Source organism: Dreissena polymorpha, chromosome 9 (assembly GCF_020536995.1).
Source record: "Dreissena polymorpha isolate Duluth1 chromosome 9, UMN_Dpol_1.0, whole genome shotgun sequence".
Lineage (NCBI taxonomy): Eukaryota > Metazoa > Mollusca > Bivalvia > Myida > Dreissenidae > Dreissena > Dreissena polymorpha.
The window spans coordinates 14,979,561-15,000,081 of NC_068363.1; the positions used below are offsets into that span (position 1 = coordinate 14,979,561).

The 20,521-nt window shown below is 33.1% G+C and overlaps 1 protein-coding gene across 5 annotated transcripts in view; it reads right to left on the reverse strand.

Annotated features, from left to right (window-relative positions):
- The window catches only part of LOC127845314 (kinesin-like protein KIF28), a 73,464-nt gene that overhangs the window by 37,687 nt on the left and 15,256 nt on the right, over positions 1-20,521 (reverse strand). For all 5 annotated transcript variants that reach the window (XM_052376146.1, XM_052376145.1, XM_052376147.1 and 2 more), the window contains exons 2-6: positions 20,309-20,347; positions 19,661-19,737; positions 11,396-11,435; positions 6,243-6,367; positions 631-709 (exon numbers count right to left, since the gene is read on the reverse strand). In XM_052376146.1, the coding sequence (XP_052232106.1) occupies positions 631-709; positions 6,243-6,367; positions 11,396-11,435; positions 19,661-19,737; positions 20,309-20,347 (360 nt within the window). The remainder of the gene's footprint in view (positions 1-630; positions 710-6,242; positions 6,368-11,395; positions 11,436-19,660; positions 19,738-20,308; positions 20,348-20,521) is intronic.

Below are 20,521 nucleotides of genomic sequence, written 5' to 3' on the forward strand. Positions count from 1 at the left end.
AGAAGATAACCTACCTGTTGACTCCATATCCCATGAGTGAGTAGGGCAGACAACTTACCTGTTAACTCCATATCCCACAACTGAGTAAGGGAGACAACCTACCTGTTAACTACATATCCCACAACTGAGTAAGGGGGATAACCTACCTGTTGACTCCATATCCCACAACTGAGTAAGGGAGACAACATACCTGTTAACTCCATATTCTATAACTGAGTAAGGGAGATAACCTACCTGTAAACTCCATATCCCACAACAGAGTAAGGGAGATAACCTATCTGTGAACTCCATATCCCACGACTGAGTAAGGGAGATAACCTTCCTGTTGACTCCATATCCCACGTCTGAGTAAGGGAGATATCCTTCCTGTTGACTCCATATCCTACGACTGAGTAAGGGAGATAACCTACTTGTTAACTCCATATCCCACGACTGAGTAAGAGAGATAACCTACCTGTTAACTCCATATCCCACGACTGAGTAAGGGAGATAACCTACCTGTTAACTCCATTTCCCAAGACCGAGTAAGGGAGATAACCTACCTGTTGACTCCATATCCCACGCCTGAGTAAGGGAGATAACCTACCTGTTAACTCCATATCCCACAACTGAGTAAGGGAGATAACCTACCTGTTAACTCCATATCCCACAACAGAGTAGGACTTTCCAGAACCGGTCTGTCCATAGGCGAACAAGGAACAATTGTAACCTGAAACCACCGGGATAATGATTACAACCGCTTCCAGAAAACTGATCGATAAAAAAACAAGAAAATGTAAACATATTTCCTGTACGAATTTTAAACAGGAATATAACTTGAGCAGTGTGATTGCACAAAAAATATTCATGCAGCATTTATCATAATCCTTCATAAATTTCATAATTAAAATGTCTGCCTAGAATTATTATATGTGCCAATTAAAAAAGGAATAAATGTGCAACTGTGCTTTGTTTTAATTACATTTCATAATTGAGCGGTGTCATGCGAAAAATCGGTCTTATGCCATATGTGACCAGAGCAGTCCCCCATATACCGTTGTCATGGTTTCATAAGAAGACATGGTAGCTGTCAATGAACAGGCTGGTCTTGAGCTACCCTAGCCATACATGGAATTCAATCAATTTTTGGATCACATGGCTCTTTTATTTATGATTATTTCAGCAACAAATAAACTAGAGTGAATTTCAGATTAATAGGCTTTATTTAAGTCACAGATATTGTTTGCCTATTTTATGTAACTATTTATGACAGTAAAATGAAATAAGAACACTATACTTTAACAGGTCCCCTGCCTTCAGTTTCAAGTGTATAATGTGCCCCAAATGCTGACACATTGCAATTTTAATTTGTTTGAAAAACATGACTTGGAAACTTTGGCCAGTTGATTGATTTCGAAGTATTACCAATCAACACATTCAAATCAAGACATGCCTATACTTACACAAGTAACAGTTTAATAAAAAATAAATTTGGGAGAGTATTTGTTTCTTGTAAGTTTAATTTTGGCTTCAAAATAAACTGATAAAATATATAGAGGGTACATTCCTCTTCTTTCTCATACAGACATGGATTTGTTGACAATCATTATGAAAAAAAACTTTATGAATAATACATTTGATTATCTTCTTGGATTGTTGAATGTTATGCTTGACCTCATTTCTTTCAATAGTTCATTGGTTTCATGTATTCCATGACAGGTCTGGTGATTGTTATAAGGTATATAACTGCTCAATCGTTTTGAGAACAAAATATGAAATCCTTGATTAAAATTAGTACTTCTACAGGTGGTGACATTTAAAGGGATCTTTTCACGCTTTGGTAAATCGACAAAATTGAAAAAAGATGTTTCAGATTTGCAAATTTTCGTTTTGGTTATGATATTTGTGAGGAAACAGTAATACTGAACATTTACCATGCTCTAATATAGCCATTATATGCATCTTTTGACGATTTTAAAACCTAAAAATTATAAAGCGTTGCAACGCGAAACGATTGAATAATTTGGAGAGTTCTGTTTTTGTCGTTAAATGTGTGAAACTACGAAGATTGCTTATATAAGGTATAAAATATGTTAAGTATGTGTACTCGGCGGAATAGCTCAGTAGGCTAAAGCGATTTACTTCAGGACTCTGACAGGACTCCAGGGGTCACTGGTTCGAAACCTGCTCCGGGCAATGTTCTTTTCCTTTTTTTAATTTTATTCTTGATTTTTTACTGGAGCTTTTATGATCCAATGTTTACATTTATCAATATAAAGCATTTAATGAATAAGTTAAAAAATTCCAAAATCTGTGAAAAGGCCCCTTTAATCAGGCAAACCAATTGACTGACTCACAGACCATTTGTCTTTCATGTGCTGATAACGTTGAACATGTGCCACTGCCACAAACATACATGTGTGCCATAAAGAAAATATTAGACGAAATTTTAATTTATATATGTTATTTAACCTTTGACCTTAAAGTGTTACCTTGACCTTGAACCTACAGATTAGGTTATACTGCACCCCACTCATAATGTTTTTAAATACTGCGAATTTATTTCAAAATATTCAATTGACAATTGAGTATGTTTTGACCTTTGAGCTTGATTTGTGATGTTGACCTTAGACCTAGTGACCTGATTCTTGCAAGTGAAACTCCATCTCATCATGCTGATCAGTTTTGCGTTGTTATTTGACAATCCATCAATGCTGGACAAAGTTATGCTTCAATTATTTTAATTATGATATTGACTTGAACTCAGACCTTTGACCTTGAATTATGTCCTTTACAATGAACTCAGATATTCTCCCTGGACAAAGTTATGCTTCTTAAAAGTGCAAATTTCCTTTTGACATCTGACCTTAACTTGTGACCTAGACCTTGGACCAGGGGAACTGGTTTTGTGCAAGACACTCTGCCTAATATCTGGCTGGGCACTTATGACAAGTTAAATGAAAATCCATCCATGCCCAAAAAAATTATTGTTCGGACAGTCTCTTAAGAACATATTTCCTGAACCTAAAATTGCAACCTTGACCTTGGGTCTGGGAACCTGGTTCCAACATGTGACAGTCTGTCTCTTCATGCTAAATACCTAGGGAGGCAAGTTATTTGAAAATCAATCCATGCAAGAAGAAGTAATGCCTTGAACAAAGAATTCCAGGATAGCACCCACCCGACTGCCAAAATTAAACCCTCAACTGCTCAAGAATTACCGTATGGCCATTTTTTGTAATGGGCAAATTAACAATTGTACAGGAGATCAAGATAGAGTAAAACACAACATAAACCAACTAAAATACTGGACATAATAAGTTATTTTTAAACAGACGCTATATATCATAAATTACACTTTGGAAAAACTGGCAAATGGATTGGTGATAATGAAAACTACATTGCTATAAATAGTTATTTATAATCGTAAATTATCCTCTTAACCAAATTTACAAATTCAATTTAATATTCTAATTGTATATAATGATTTTTATTTTCTGTTCAAGATTGTTCCAAAGCTTGAAATATTGAACACTGGATAACGTTCCTCTGTTAATGTAAATCTATCACTTGACCACTGGACTCTAAAACAGGATTACTTCTTTAACAGGCCACAAAATTCAAGTATTAGTCTTTGTATAAGAGGAATTTATTAGCCAAATTTGAATTTGCTATTGATAGTAGCTATTGACCTCTTTTACATAGTCATGTTAAGTTTTGATAAAACAGTACTTTGTCAGGCGTTAAAATTTAAGCACACTTACATTCCTATAACATAAATTAAGAAATATTATACTGATATAAATTAACTTCAATTTCAAACACACACAGCTGATAATTATTTATTCATTATATTTCATAAATCAAATACATTAATTGTGGCAGCCATTTATAAACATCCAAATAATTATATTTGAACAATAGCTTTATATGAAAGAATAATGAGAATCAGAACAGTGCAAAGTCTGAACTGAATGTCTTCCCACACATTGACTGCCCTTTGAAAACCACACACTATTTATTATGGCAACCACTTAAACAGCTTCTGCAAACTGTCAATGAATTATTGACTTCGCATATTCTCTCAACAGCTCTACATGTGACTACCTACTTGCTTCCAATACTCTCAACAAAAATTGAAGTGGTATAAGGAACTATTTGAGGAGTTAAATCCAGTATATGGAAATGCTTTGCAAAGGACCTTTTTCTTAGAGAATATTAATGTCAATATGGCACAATAAAAGTTATAAGTGGTGTTATTTATCTGTTTTTACATTCCTGATCATTGGCCAAATTTAAACGTCTCTTTTCTTACAGTAGTGATACAATTTTAAAGATCTGATAATCAATTAGTATTTAAAATGAATATTCATATATAATGTTTTTCAATTAACAATATATATATCCATATAGAAGTAAATGTGCAAACAGCATAAAACCAGAACAGCCTGCAAGTAACTCGCAGTATGTTAAGGTTTTGTGCTGTTTGCTGCTCATCAGTATATAAGTGTTGGATATGAAGCCTTTAAAACTTGTTCAAAGTAAGAAAAGTCTGTAATTATAATATATTTTTTATTATTTAACTTTCTAATAGACCACAAATGCATCAACATACGTTTCTTAGTGGTAAAGGGTTAAGAAAAGCTTAAAAACCTAATCACATGTCTTGGCAAATGGTTCATTTTTCATGCCAAGCAAGTAAATGTATCTGAGTTCAACACTCATTTGGTATTGTATTCATTCCATCATTTTTACAGTTTTCTGTCTTTATTTCAATGAAATTAAAAGAAAATGGCTTAAAACAACACTAAAACATCAAATGACATTTGAATATACTCGCTATTGCATTGGTTTGCTGTATCAACAGACTTGAAAACACCAAAATTTATCAAAAAGAAGTGTTTGTACTTTTACTTTTACTGATTGGCCCATTGCCACTTTATAAAGTTCACAAAAGTTCAACTATAGTGAGTCAGGTTAATTCATATGTACAAATCATTTTCGCATGTCGTGGCACAAAATGTATGTGATATTGTATACAATGTTGTAATTTTGAGAAAATTTATGACAACATGAACAATAACAAGGAAGTACTCAGCTCAAAAGATTAGACATATTTTTGACGCATTTGTAGTCACTTAGAAAAGTGAATTTAATTAAAGGCCTTCCTTACTTGATCCAAGTTTCAAAGGCTTCATTTCAAACCCTTAGTTACTGATGAGGAGCAAACAGAATAAAACCTGAACAGACTGTGAGTTACTCGCAGGCTGTTCTGGTTTTATGCTGTTTTCACATAGCATGATTTTCACTTTGCTTCTGAGTGGGAAGGGGTTAAATTGTAAGCATGTTTGCAACAGGCAATTGATACCAGTATTAGGATGATGAATTAAGTGACATGAAGTAATTAAATGCAATCATAATACAAAATGAGAACGTGTATGTAAATTATGTCCAATAAGTTTGACAAATAACTGAAAAGCTTTTCAAATTGCAAATTTATTTGCTTAAATTCTTGATATTTAAAGACAGCAATATCAAGAAATATCCATTAAAAATATTTATGAGCATGGCAAATAAATATTCCTTTTATGTGCCATAGAGGTATATCTTTATATTATATTGTTAGTTTTATATAAAAGGCACTTTAAAGAGAACATGAAGTTTTATGACTTTGATGAACTTAAAAGATGTAAATTAACTTTTTTTTACATGAAACATACAGACAGTTAAGACAATTTGAATTTAAATAGGTGTATGATTTGATAATAGAAAATTTAGGACATACATCAGAGTTTGAAAGATGAAACATGGTGAAAAGTAAATAACATTATTTTTGAGAACTGAAATTATGAAAATTTTGTTAAATGCCTCTAATCATTTTTTGATGAATTTACATGTAGAGTTTGATTTTAATGTTTTTCTTTAGTTAACCAGTATAACTCAATAAATTGAATACATGGTATTTTTACCTATTCAAAAACATAATTTATACTTAAATTGAATGTTTTTCTTTAGTTAACCAGTATAACTCAATAAATTAAATACATGGTATTTTTACCTATGCAAAAAATAATTTATACAAGTATAGACAAAATTGTCAACTTAAAATAACACTTCATAATTAATTTGGGGCTCGACCTCAAAAAATTAGGGAAATCATCGTAAACTTATTGGGCTAAAAAGAGTTCAGTGTTTGGCATTCGGTTAAGCGTGAGCTCTTTTAAGATTATCATCTAAATCACCCAACTATTGTTTCACTGTACCTTCAAAAGCATTGTTCAGGACCCCCTGGCCGAGGTCGTCAAAAACTGTCCGCTGACAAGCGTATGTACTTCCTCTGACTGGCTCCGCGCTTCCATCAGGTGTCATACGGAACCCATCATGTGACCTGTACAATGTTGTTTATGAGGAAACAATAAATATAAACGTGTGCATTATTGGGAAAAACCAGCATGTGACCTCACGGTATATGCTATAAGAAGTTATAACAAATACAAACCTACACAGTATTCGGTTTCCATGACATGTGAACAGTATATGAATGACATATACTATAATCTTGAAGTTTAATTTGTTTTGCAATGACATCATTGTTTTGAACGAACATTAACAACATAGACTTTAACAAGGGCTGTTAGTAAAACATGCATGCCCCCCATATGGGCTGTCAGTTGTAGTGGCAGCCATTGTGTGAATACGTTTTTTGTCACTGTGACCTTGAACTTTGACCTAGTGACCTGAAAAACAATAGGGGTCATCTGCCAATCATGATCAATGTACCTATTAAGTTTCATGATCCTAGGCCTAATGATTATTGAGTTATCATCAGGAAACCGTTAAACTGTTTTGAGTCACTGTGACCTTGACCTTTGACCTAGTGACCTGAAAATTAATAGGGGTCATCTGCCAGTCATGATAAATGTACCTATGAAGTTTCATGATCATAAGGGTAAGCATTCTTGAGTTATCATCAGGAAACCATTTTACTGTTTTGAGTCGCTGTGACCTTGACCTTTGACCTAGTGACCTCAAAATCAATAGGGATCATCTGCCAGTCATGATCAATGTACCTATGAAGTTTCATGATCCTAGACCTAAGCGTTCTTATCATCCGGAAACCATCTGATGGACGGACCGACGGACGGACCGACCAACCGACCGACATGTGCAAAACAATATACCCCCTCTTCTTCAAAGGGTGGGGGGGGGGGGGGCATAATTGATAAAAAGCAAAAATGTCGTCCATGTTTGGCGCAAATATTTATGATATGGTGTTTAATGAAAATCAAACCCAAACTAAAACGGTTCCTAATCAAGCAATTACAATTAAGTTGTGGCCCGTAGAGTGTTGAAATTTCAGCTAACATACACTCAAGAGTTGTATTTATAAGAATTGCAATATTAGCTGCATGGCTTCTAACTTACCAAGTACAGTAATAAACAAGACGAAACTTTTAAATAAAGTGAAACACAGTCGGATTTTTTCCTGAATGTTGGAGATACCCATCTTTATCCTATGATAAATTACATGTATGTTAAATTTCTTAAACTCAATATTACTTTACTTAATCTCTTTTACACAATTCATAAAATTCAAACTCAGTACTATATGAGCTGTTCTACTTACAACTAATTATACAAAATAAAAACATAAACAAAAATATTAACAATTTGATGTTCATGTAAATATTCCTTCAAAACCTGATCAGAATCAAAGCTGAAAAAAACATCAATATTGTTCTTTACTGTTTTATTTTAAGCAGAGATTGTGTAAACAACAGCTTTCAAGGCTGCATTAAATAACAATACATATCAATAAATGGCCATCAATAACGCAGCTGTATTCAAAAAAGACCTTATTGAATATTGTATTCAATAAATTGCTTTATCTTCATTGTATTTTGTTAAACAGTATCAGACATTCAGCGGGATTTGTAAAACTAAAACACAGATGACAATGAAAATTGGTCAATGAAAATAAAAGCACAGGCATAAAAACATTTCAGGACTCAAAATAAAGTTTAAAGCCTTGGATCTGCCCACAGATCATATGGATGAGCCTAGTACATGTATTGCATAATGTTGCAAATAATAATTTTAATAACATGATACCTCCAATTGACTATAAAACTTAATTATCAATTACAAATGAGCCGTGCTCTGTGGAAAAGGGGGTTTAATGCATGATCAAAAGTGTTGTTCCAGATTAGCCCGTACAGTCTGCGCAGGCTAATCAGGGACGACACTTTCTGCCTAAACTTGATTTTTGCTAAAAAGAAACTTTCTTGAAACAAAAAATATCACAAAAGCGGAAAGTGTTGTCACTGATTAGCATGTGCTGACTGCACAGGCAAATCTGGGACGACACTTGACGCACATGCATTAAACTCCATTTTCACAGAGCACGGCCCATATATAGTATAAACAGAGATATTGAGTTGTTGCAATTGCAAGCCTTATCCAGAGCACGCCCTTACCAAAGAATGGGTAAGTATAATAGTTCTGTCTATTTGACGAACAGTGAAGCTAAAATACATAGTCTAGTAAATTACATTTATATGATCATAAAAGCTAAGCAGACTACAAAAGCCTAATTCAGGCGCTTTGATTACAAGTGTTTAAAAGTAATTTTAAAAACAGTTTAAATCAGCAAAATTGCTTTTACATGTATTAACATTTGTAAGTACATGTATTCCCACTTTGACAGAACTTGGAAATTAAGGGCAAATATTTGCTTTTTCTCTCTGTATTAATTTGTTTTAAATTTCAATAATGTTGTTCAATATGTCGAATCAACAGGTTTCACTATTGATAAGGTCAATATCATAAGTCAATTGCAAACAAAGCATGAGCACATTACATTATAGTAATTGTTCAATTTATGTTCATGTATAAACTTTTATGAGATGGAACAAAGCAATATGACCCACGGAGCCTAATATCATCTATGTCAACCACCTTTCTGACGTCTTTGATACTTAGGAATTCCCATATTATACTTTACTACTAACCAAGTGGTTGGCCAAAAGGCGAATTTTAAATGGCATCATATGTATCACCAAGTTTAATACATGTGAGCAAAATATGTAACTTATACGACAGTGTTCTACATTTTTTTCATTTGGCCATGCAAGACTGAGTGACAGGCAGAATTATGTGCACTAACCACATTTACATGTAAACCACTACCATGGGTAAAGCTTGCCCAGGAAAATTGTGTGAGTTTACTGGTTATGGTACAATAGACTCTCTGTAAACCGGACGGTCTGTGGACAAGCCTGATCGTCCGGTTTTCAGAGAGTTCCGTTTTTACCAAGAGTATGCATATTGCCGAAATATACATGGTATGCATTGTGTACAAAATCATATAAGAATAAAACAAACCATATACATTTACATGTACCATGTGATAACTGTACTCATGTAATGTTTATGTTTAAAGCATTCTTAAAAAATGTGTTTTATTCGATTAAACCAAAAAAACATTCCAAACTGATTTGTTTTGATTAATCCCAAAGTGAGAGTGGTACTTTATACATGTACCTACATGTACATGAGTACGTGACATTTGTCATATAGGCGAGTGAGTTGTGTTCGAGTTGGCTATAAATAGCTCTGAATTATTAAAGACAATTTTGATGAATAACGACACAAATACGATTGTTGTGAACACACAATGTATTATTCAAGACATAACATATTTCACAAAACATACACACACAAAAAGCAGCGTCATAATTATTTTCAAGACATTAATGATCTCAGAAGGTATTGTCAAAACCAACACATGCACGAAGTTCACGATTTCTTGAAAAAGTCCGGGATCACTCTCTGCTTCAGTGAACATTTCTGCTTTACAATCTTAATGCTGAAGATGCGTTTGAAATTAAGCAAAGGCAATGAATTAATTTGCAAACAGATGGATTGATATTAAACGGTCATATTTCTCACAGTTTTATTTGACAAACAAACAAACAACAATTTAAGCGTTAAAACATGGCTATAAGATCTTTTAAACTGCCCGAGAAGATCACAAGAAACGGCATGCATTAATTTTGTAATTAAATTATTTATCATAAACTTAATAAAACGATCGAGTCAATCACTTTTTGGTGTTATCACATGTCTATTATAGACATACACAGTTTGTTTAACTTTTAATCAGACTTCTTTAGCGCGATAACGACTTGACACCTTTATGGTATGTTTAATCAGATTATCGATAATTGCGAGAGCAAAATGTGTGACACCGCACGCGCTGTGCTGACAAGGTATTGTCATTTTCACGCCTCAGGCATCTTGAGAATTTGGACCGTCTGATTTACTCAATGTATTTTACGTTGAAAATGACCAAATTCACAGAGATATCCGTTTGGTTTCCCGTTTTGAGAGAGTTCAGTTTTTTTAACATTTTTTAACAAAGAAATAGATGGAGAAAATACGGGACTGGCCCGACCGTTCGGAATTGGGAGAGTTCCGGTATTCTGAGAGTCCGGTATTGGCAGAGTCTACTGTAATATGTTTAAAATACTGTAACCCAAACACAAGGATCATGATGGCCTCAAAGCCCTCATCTATAATCAAGGTATTTTAAATTGTTGAAAAAAGTAAACTGATTACCTAGTTTTTTTAGGCATGTGAACTAATTTAAAACTTGGCAAAGATTTGGTAAAGAAAAACATTCAAATTAAGTTTCAAAGTACATATCATAGGTTTCAAATGAAGCATTTAGAGTTTTCATAAGGTTTTTTAGGATTTGACCTTGTGACCTACATTTTGTAGTTTTGAAATTTTGAGCAAAAATCGAACTTGCTTCAGATATTGTCAAGAAAAACATTCTGACCAAGTTTCATAAGGACTTAATAATAAATGTGGTCTTTCATGTGGTAACAAGGTCTCTGACCTTTCAATCTACTGACCTAGTTTTAGACCAAACTTGACCCAGATTCAAACTTGACATAGGTTTTTTCACAATAAACATTCTGATCAAGTTTTACCAATACTCCTCTTGCATGGTAAGGACCTTTAAGGTTGATGAAACATGACACATACTGCACGACAGACATACCCCAATCAAAATAATGAAAACAATTAAACGAACACTTCTTGAAAACGTCATTTTAGAGGCTAGAAGAATCAAGCACGTTGGTTGCTATGTCAACATGTCAGAAGTCCATACTTCAATGACTGTCTCAAACTTGTTAACACATGTAAAGAGTTTCCTATCCCTTCAGATTATGATTGGACTGGCCATATAATATTTTTCATAGACACACCCCACAAGTTATTTGACTGGGCTGGGAGTCAAACCTAAAATCCCGGCTTTTGCAGCCCAGCAAGTCTGTGCCATAATTTTTCCATAAATATGTGTATTTTATACAATATAATAAGAGTTTATGATGAAAAGTCTACTTACCAGTATGAATAATCAAATGAAAATTTCTTTGGGTCTTCATCTGCAAAAAAGGATTATTAGAGTTTTGATCTGGCATGTAGACAATACTGGTCATTTGAATAATTATACACCATGCTCTAGTTCTAAGTTCTATGTTTTCACATTTTTCCCTTGTTATGGTTAAACAAAGTTCCTGGCATAACATTCAATTTTGCTTAAAATGTTTTCTAGTGACCTATATTTGAACTTGGCCTAAACACTGGACATAGGTTGACCACCAAACATTATAATATATGCTAACATTGCAACATTAGAAGTTTTTAAATTATATTGCAACTACCAGTACCATACACATAAGCAGTTTTAACCATATTTTGCGGCTACCAGTACAATATAACATTACTAAGAGGACATGATTGGACAGGAACTAATTGAACAAACAGAAAACAACACACACTCGCACGATTACCGGTACAGGGCCCTCGTTTGGCACTTTTTACTGCCCAATATCGGTGGTTTCCCCCATGAAAAGTATACTTTTTTCCCCTATTTCAGCTAAAAATTTCCCCCTCCAAAAAATAATAATTTTTTTTTTTTAATTTTATACTTATGTTGCCAGCTGGTATTATGCTACTTACCTTAAATTAAATGTATATTTATGTAAATCACATTAAAATATAGCAATTTTAGGTGTTGAATGTTTGGTGAAATAATCTTCTTAAATTACCTTTTCGCCCAAAACAACGCGAAATTCCCCTCTAAGGGCCCGGCCCCAATCCCCCAAAGTGTAGAGAGGGCACTGTGTTAGATTACATACGTTTGCTGCTTTAATTATGTGTTTATTTATTTCATTTCATTGTCATTAGAGAAAAAAGTATATTTGAATACAAGGATGTTTAATTGCTTATGAATGATTAACAATGATCAACATCTAACATGAGTTAAAATTGTTAAGGTGTTTTATATGAGATTTTAATTGATAAAGTGCAATTTGATTATTCATCAATTTACACTAAAAATAAATAAAATAAAAGTGGATGGCTAATTTTCACAACTCCTTTGATGTTCAGTGTAAACAAAGCATTTTAAACCATTATAAAAGAAATAAATCTTCAAACAGAATTCAAGTTGATAATAAATTCTTTTTTAAATGTCAGGTCATATTTTTCAATACCAGGCTATGCATTACATATTGACTTTTTGATAAATTACTGTTATAAATATAAAGTATTTAAAAGAGCTCATTGAAGTATTTTAAAAGTGACATAAAATTTCCATATTTTTTTTCAAACAATTGACATCACATTAATTGGTACATTTATGAAAACCGTTTATTGTTCTGTGAAGTTGTTTTACAGCCTGCTATCAAATGTATACATATAAGGCGTCACAAGAAATTTCATGTAGTAAGTTGTTGTTTGTCAAATGTTTGGGCCTTTGGCACCATTTGCCATGTACATGTAAAAGAGTATATTTTTTCGGAAATGAGTGCCTCAATTTCCTATTTGAGGTTAACCAAAGAAAAAAAATGTTTAAATAAAATGCAACCTTAAGTTAATTTTAAAAAAACAACAACGTCTGTCATTTAGTTGATTGTAACTTGTTTTATTCTTTAACTCTCATTTAATAATGACCGTTCCAATGTCTGTTTTAACTGAAAATACATTAATTGACACAAACAGCATGCGACGGTACCAATGTCTGTTTTTACTTAAAATACATTAATTAACACAAACATTACAATATGTTTAAAATTATTTCTTTATTTATTCATTTGATATGAATTGGTTAGAACAAAAAATACAAGTTTTAGAAATTTACGTCATATTTGGTAAATATAAACTCGATACTTTTGCTATTTCTATTACCGGGTGAGTGCTTCGCATTTATCTAAATAACAAATAAAGAAAATACAGGAATACAGAAAATTACCAAATTATTGTGACTTTTTTTCATGGAACAAGATTTTAGATTATTTATAATCAGAACTGATTATCAGAATTATCAGGAGAAAAACACATGTTTATTGCACATGATGATCTTCCTATATATTGCATATAGTTATTGCTTAACCCTTTAATTCCCATTTAAAAGCAAAGTGAAAATGGCTATGTGCAAACAGCATAAAACCAGAACAGCCTGCCAGTAACTCACAGTCTGTTCAGGTTGCATGCTGTTTGCTGCTCATCAGTATCTAAGGAGTGGAAATGAAGCCTTTAAATTTAGTAATAAAGGTATGAAATTAAATTTAACTTTCTATGCAACTGCAAAAACGTATCTACATGTAAATGGTAAAGGGCTAAAATATTTTTAGTAAATTACATTTTGTTGTTATAAAATCATATCTTTTAATACACCTCTTTGTGTATGAATCAATAAATGCAGTGGAAGTTATTTAACAATAATGCGATGTTTTGGGGGCAAGTAGATGTTCACATAAAGTGGAAGTCAAATCCTAGAGTAAACACCCTTGTATACCAATTAAATATTTGTGTGCACCGGGTCATATAATCCTCTCAGGCCAGTGGGTTTAGAATAGGTTCACTGGCATTCATTAACAGATTTAATCTAAAAATGATTGTTATAACAAATAAGTGCTACTTGTGCTGATATGTGTTGCTAAGAATTATGTAGAGCTTCCGGTTTTAACCTAATGTGATATAGTGTCACAATCTATTCAGTTATGTAGAAGTTATAAAATAAACAATCTGTAATTGTGTATGCATGTTTTTTTGACTAAGATTCAATGGACATATATTATTGTACAAGATTTTTTATCTCCTATTAACTCTTTCAGTGCTGGAACCGAATTTTGAAGGCCTTCGCAAACAGTTTGGATCCAGATGAGACGCCACAGAACGTGGCGTCCCATCAGGATCCAAACTGTTTGCTATTCTGATAGTATTCTTTGAAAAAAAAAAGCAGACGGCAAATTTCCCAGCATGCAAAGGGTTAACAGAGGAGGAATTGCAAGAATTGATTTGCATTATACATTCCCGGAGTGAGCTGATCAGGAAGTTGTTGATGTAGCAGCCAAAGATCAGGTGCTGAACAAAGCAAGTACTGATCTAGCCACAGGTGATTATAAATGGCTAGCAATTAATGTTAATGAACCCTTTGTGACTACATTGCCTAGTTTTCATGCATAATTAATTGCTCTTTACCATTGATGTCCCAAACTGTACCCAGAGAAGAAGACTGTAGACAGTTATTTATGGCCTCATTTATAACACAATAGAAGAACATAAACATGAATGTTTTAAACAACAATATTTGGGCATTTGCAATTGTAATCTCTTTTATTTTTGTTTATTGTGTTTTTGTTTTGGTCTTATTTTCTTCCAATACATGTTTGTTGATGTCTGAGTAATGTAAACACAAACAAATAATCTCTCCAAAATTTATGGTTTTAATTGGGATATGATATAAGCAGAAGTAAGTAAATGTTCAGCCTTTTCAGGCCCGTAGCCAGGGTTTTGAAAACGGGGGTGCGAATTTATGCCATCAACGAGTGTTACTGAGCAACGAAGTCGCGAAGGGGTTATGTTCGGGAGGGGATGTTTCTCCTGCAATCGGGGGCTTTGGAGGTCGTACCCCTTGACAATTTTGAAAATGAAACGTAAACTCCTGCATTCTGGTCACTTTTCATTTTTTCAACTGTATTTAGAGACTGAAGTTATAGAGCATTTGTATATGAAATTTCACTTTCACTGATCATACTCAGTGATTGATCGACATGAATATAACATACATGTATTCCCCACCACATTTTTCAATAACCACCTTTTTCGATCAGTCACGGAAATACACAATTTTATAGGGTGTTTAACCGGACACTAGTATGCAGGCACACACTTTGTTTACATATGCAATAACAAATTTATAGAATGTAAAATCAACAATAAAAACAGTATTAAATATCATTGTTAATGTGAATCTTGGAATCTTGATAAAATTGGTGTGTTTTACCATTACAACATTCTACCATTCATATATCGAGCAAATTAAATGGAAATATTTGACTCTTTTCAAAACAATTGTTTGTCTGCTATTGTGGATAGTAGAGGCCTAGCAATGCTCTAAACGTTCTAATTGGATTGTACAACAAACACTGATTAACAAAACTGGGTCTTCTCTAATGTGCATCAATATTAAAATGAAATGAAAATGGTATAACTGGTTACTTTATTATTGTTTTTACTATTTTTAACAAATTAGTTAACTTTTTCTAGATGAATTTCAGAAACATATGACACTTTAGGCATCATTAAGACCCTATAACCACAAACTACTTGCTGTATTGTCTCAAAGTCCTTAACAATGTATACCAGGACGTTGAAGAAAAAAAGATGTACTTATTTTCCCATTATATGCTCAAGATCCGTCACAGTTGATGAAAATTAAACGTTAACGTCCATCTGGGTCCGTGTATATACCGTCTTTTCCTTTTTCATTTAACATTCAAAACAACGAAACACGAAAATCAACGCATATAAGTTCATATTCCGATTTTCTAATAACCGAAACTTAAACAAAATACGAAAACAAAATTAACTTCTTTATATCGTTTTTCGTTGTACTTATTATAAAACAAAAAACGAAATTGATTTCCCTGATCATATTTTGTTTCAATTCATATGACAACAATTAATGTTTGAAAATTGGAACGGATTGTTTGATCTCGTTTACCGTTCTTGGTTTTAAAAAACGGTATACGAAAAACGAAAAACGAGTGGCGTTTGCGGGATGTGCTGCTGTCTTGGGGAGAGAACTCTTTAGTGGCTTTTTGCGCGTATTTTTCTCCCTTACATAAGACTTAATCACTTATTTCCATCAGCATGACTTCCTACGTGCTTTTTTCGTGGAGGTAAAGACACGCCCGTAAGGGACAGCGACGTGGATATTTTCAGTTGTTTTTCCAGGTATTGTATTTTTCCAATTTGAAATGATCATAATCTTGACATCTAAAGGTTTTTCAACGTACCGGTATTTCATGCCGATCCAGCAGATTAGATATGGCTATAATTAGCCTCTTATGACACTTCTTGTTCTTTGCCCCTATGCTATGTAAGTTCAGTACTTATTTTACACAAAAAAACAAATTCGTTTTAATCCTATTATCATTGGGGAGTTCCTTACATTTTAAGAGCTGCAATACCCCGTCCACTGAGTCCCGTATTCCGCATGACAATTTAAGGACACAATAATCGGCTGCGGCTGCTAAAATGTCCCTATGTTTTACTTTTAACGTCACCTTGCATAATAGAATAAATAAAAAAATGTTTTAATCTTATGGAACGGTAAAGTGCAAGGTGTCTAATATATAATTTCCAATTCGTTTGATTAATAACAAATACATGTTGCATTTAACAACTGCATTAGATATGTTTGATATGTCTAGTGATTTTAGCTCTAAGACAAGAGTTATAACCAAACACCTTATATGAAACCGCTTTGCACTTGCAGAAAATGAAATTAACTTAAATATAATTAATAAATTTCCAATTTAATAACTTATTAAACAACATATTTAATGTTCCTGAAAGTGCGCCCAAGATATAGTTAATGCTATCAAGATATATACATTCCAATGATAGTATAACGCCGCTTAATATTTTTTCCTTTAAACGTTACGTTACTTAAAGAAGGCGAATAGCATGCGTCACGCCTATAGAATCTACTTGCACTCGTTGAAATGTTCCGTTTAAGACCTTGGTTGTCTCCTAAAATGAAACTCGAATGCCATTATAGAAAAGTGTTTACATTTGTAACAATACGTGTATGATTTGCTGAGTCAATGATATATTTGAGGAGCGCGCCATCAAGCGTTCGCTTGCATGATCTGTTAAAGTACATTTATTAGTCGAAAAGTGTATTATTTTATTCGTTTTATACACATCCAGTTCATTTTAACAGTCCTTCAAAACTTGGACAAAATCTGTACACCAAACAAAAACATTATTAAAAATAAATAAATAAATTTGTAACAACGTCAGAGTTGTAACTTATAAAATAAAATCCATTGACATAATGAACTATACTTAGCGTTGATTTTTCTGTTATTTGAATGATGTGTTCTCAAAGAGTTTCAAATAATTTTATAATTGTTATAAGCAAATTTTCTTTATTCTATAAAGGGAGCACCAAATATAATCAATTAATCATGCTGATAAAATTTAAAAAGAACTCAGTGCGTGAACCGATAGCTTTATAACAACATAAATTAATACATTCAGGGCCAGTGTCGCAGCCTACATTTGCAATTTGTTGCAAATCACTGGTTGGATGCAAGAACTGCATGTACACGTGGTACGAGAACCCACCGCCAGCCAGTTACCCGAAGTGTATGTGCCAGGACGGCACACGACGTGCCATGACAGGGCTTTATGAGGCCGTGCACGCTCTTAGGAATAATTCACCATACTAATTGAATGTACATGTGTTTATGTTTAGCAATAATGTGGATTTTTTATTTCATTTCTTAAACAGATATGAATACAGTGTAGTAAATAATTCGATTTTTGTTTATTACTTGAAGAGAAAGGCTATGCCGAACAAAGATATTTTATTGTGCAATGATTATTGTAATGCATGTTATACATTAAATCAAATCAAATGACTTGAAACAAAAGCAGGCATGTATATTGGTATATAACTTTACTGTTGATCTATACATTATTCCATTAGACTAGCCAAAAAGGCTGTGCCAAGACTCGTCTATTCTTCCTCTATAATACATGTAATAGTGAACATTTTATTATTCAAAATAATAGTTTCAAAGGGAGGAAACTGCGCACTAAGATTTATCATGAGTTATCATCCAAATAAAGCTGCGCAGCGCCCCTCGTTTTCCGTGCATCGTTTTATCAAATCAAGAACGATAAATGAGAGCAGGCGCTTTGTTTTAATTTTCTAATATTGATTTTTTTTTAATTTAAATTGAAACGAAATAGGAATAGACATACACGTGTCGTGTTTTGTTTTGTAATTAGTAAAACGAAAAACGTTATAAATATGTCGACTTGTTCTTTGTTTTTTGTATTTGTTTCGGTTATAAGAAAATCGGAATATGAACTAATATGCGTTAATTTTCGTGTTTCGTGTTGTCGAATGCAAAACGAAAAAAGAAAAGACGGTATGTACACGAACCCATCTGATCATATGATATAACGTTTTTAATTCATTATAGCAACTGTTTAAGAATATGACATTCCTAGTGTAAAGTTTGACATAATTAAAACACAGTGTAAAATTATGTATGTGAGCAGAACAGATGCCATTAAGTGTTGGCTACAAAAAAACTTCATTGCTTTGTAACCATGATTTGTTTTCTTGTCATTCAACAAAAAAAATTATCATGACTTAAGCATAGCTGATATTTTTTTGCTGGGAAACCATTTAGGGGATCTGAAAATGGATGTACGGGGATATAACAAAAAGGCAACTCAGTCTGTCTAAAATGCTGTGCACAATGTGTTCTTGTTATAAATCGTGGTATAATGCAAAGTTATTAACCAGTGACTCATTAGTCTTCGGCAATAGTTGAAGGGTGTCCTTAATGATTTCAGTCATTTTTGGAAGCTGACTTTACATTCTGTTAATTATCTTCTAAAATGTATGTTCTTTTTTATAAGATTATTGTTTTATTCAAGTAAATCAAATTGTTTTTCCAGCCATTTAGATAATTGTCGAAAAAGGTTATTGAACTGCGATTTCAACCCACAATAAGTAGGCTTCAACATTTTGTTATGATATCTATTACAGTTATAGACAGTAATAACGATGACAAAAGTTACAAAACAATCATTTAGTATCAAATATCTATAAATAAGTATCGATTTTATACGGATTAGAGTGCCTGAGGTTAATAATTTTGCATTTTACAGGAAAAAAAAATCTATTTGTAACAAAGATTTCAATGCCATTTTGCGGGGACCGGCTTCTTAGATTTTCTCAAATTTTGCTGTCACAACTTCTGTTGATTTCAAACATTATACGGTTAAAACTTCGAGAAATTAATTATATTGTGACCTGTTGGTTGCATATTGAATACAACATTAATTTAACGCTTAAATACTCACTGGGTTCCTGAAAAAAATTAATAACCGTTTTTGCGTCCAATAAAGTTGTGTGCAACTTATAGTACCATTTTAGTCGTCCAAAAACATTGGTTGCAAACGCACCCAACGCACCCCCCTGGCTACGGGTATGCTTTTTGTATTCTTGTGACACGATGCTGGCTTTAAGTGGATTTCTTAACCAGATTGTTTTTTTCCAAACACTTACTTGGAGCATCTGGATTGTAGATCATGGTCATCTGTCCATCCATTTTGATCACACATTTTGCCTGTCTGTCTATCTCTCTGTAAGTGTGACATAATCATCAGAACATCTAAAAAGCTACTAATTATTATTCATTCTTTTTTTTTAACAACTTATTACTGGTGCCATACTTTGGGGGCAAAAATTAATTAGATGCAAAGCTTTTAATCCTGATTATGTTCCTGATTTCCTATGAATGCTAATTAATTTAAGCATCACAACTCTTACATAATTACTTTTCTAACTTAATTAAATGCCAATTCCTTACATACAAAGGTTACAAAGAACACTGGGAATAGTTAATAATGGTCACACAGAGAGGAATGTGGTGTTATAATTGATATGTGGCTTCATTAGCTTCTTACAAATATGACCAATATAAAACGTACCCAGGTAAATATTCAACAACACTGTCTATATTATTTACTAATGTGTTATGGTATAAAAGTATTAAAGAGTTGAAGAAAAAGTAAGGTTATCAGAGTAAATTTTGTGTATACAAATGATCCCCCCCCCCCCCACCTCACCCCCAATGCTGATGTCATACGTCCTGATAAGTACTGGTAAACAAAATCATTATGCTTAATTTAAATTATTTTAAAAGGATTTTACCTCTGATTAAAAGGCCTGACCCGCACAGCAACCTTTACCCTGTAAAAAAAAGAAACATACAGGGTTACATACCAGATATTAGGATTGATGTAACATTACTGATCTTTAATAAAACTATTGATTGTATGGAATGGTGCCCACTCAATATTCTGAAAGCCTGGTACTCCTAAACCCAGATATTCAAAAGACTCAATTGTCAGAAAGCCCAGTAGT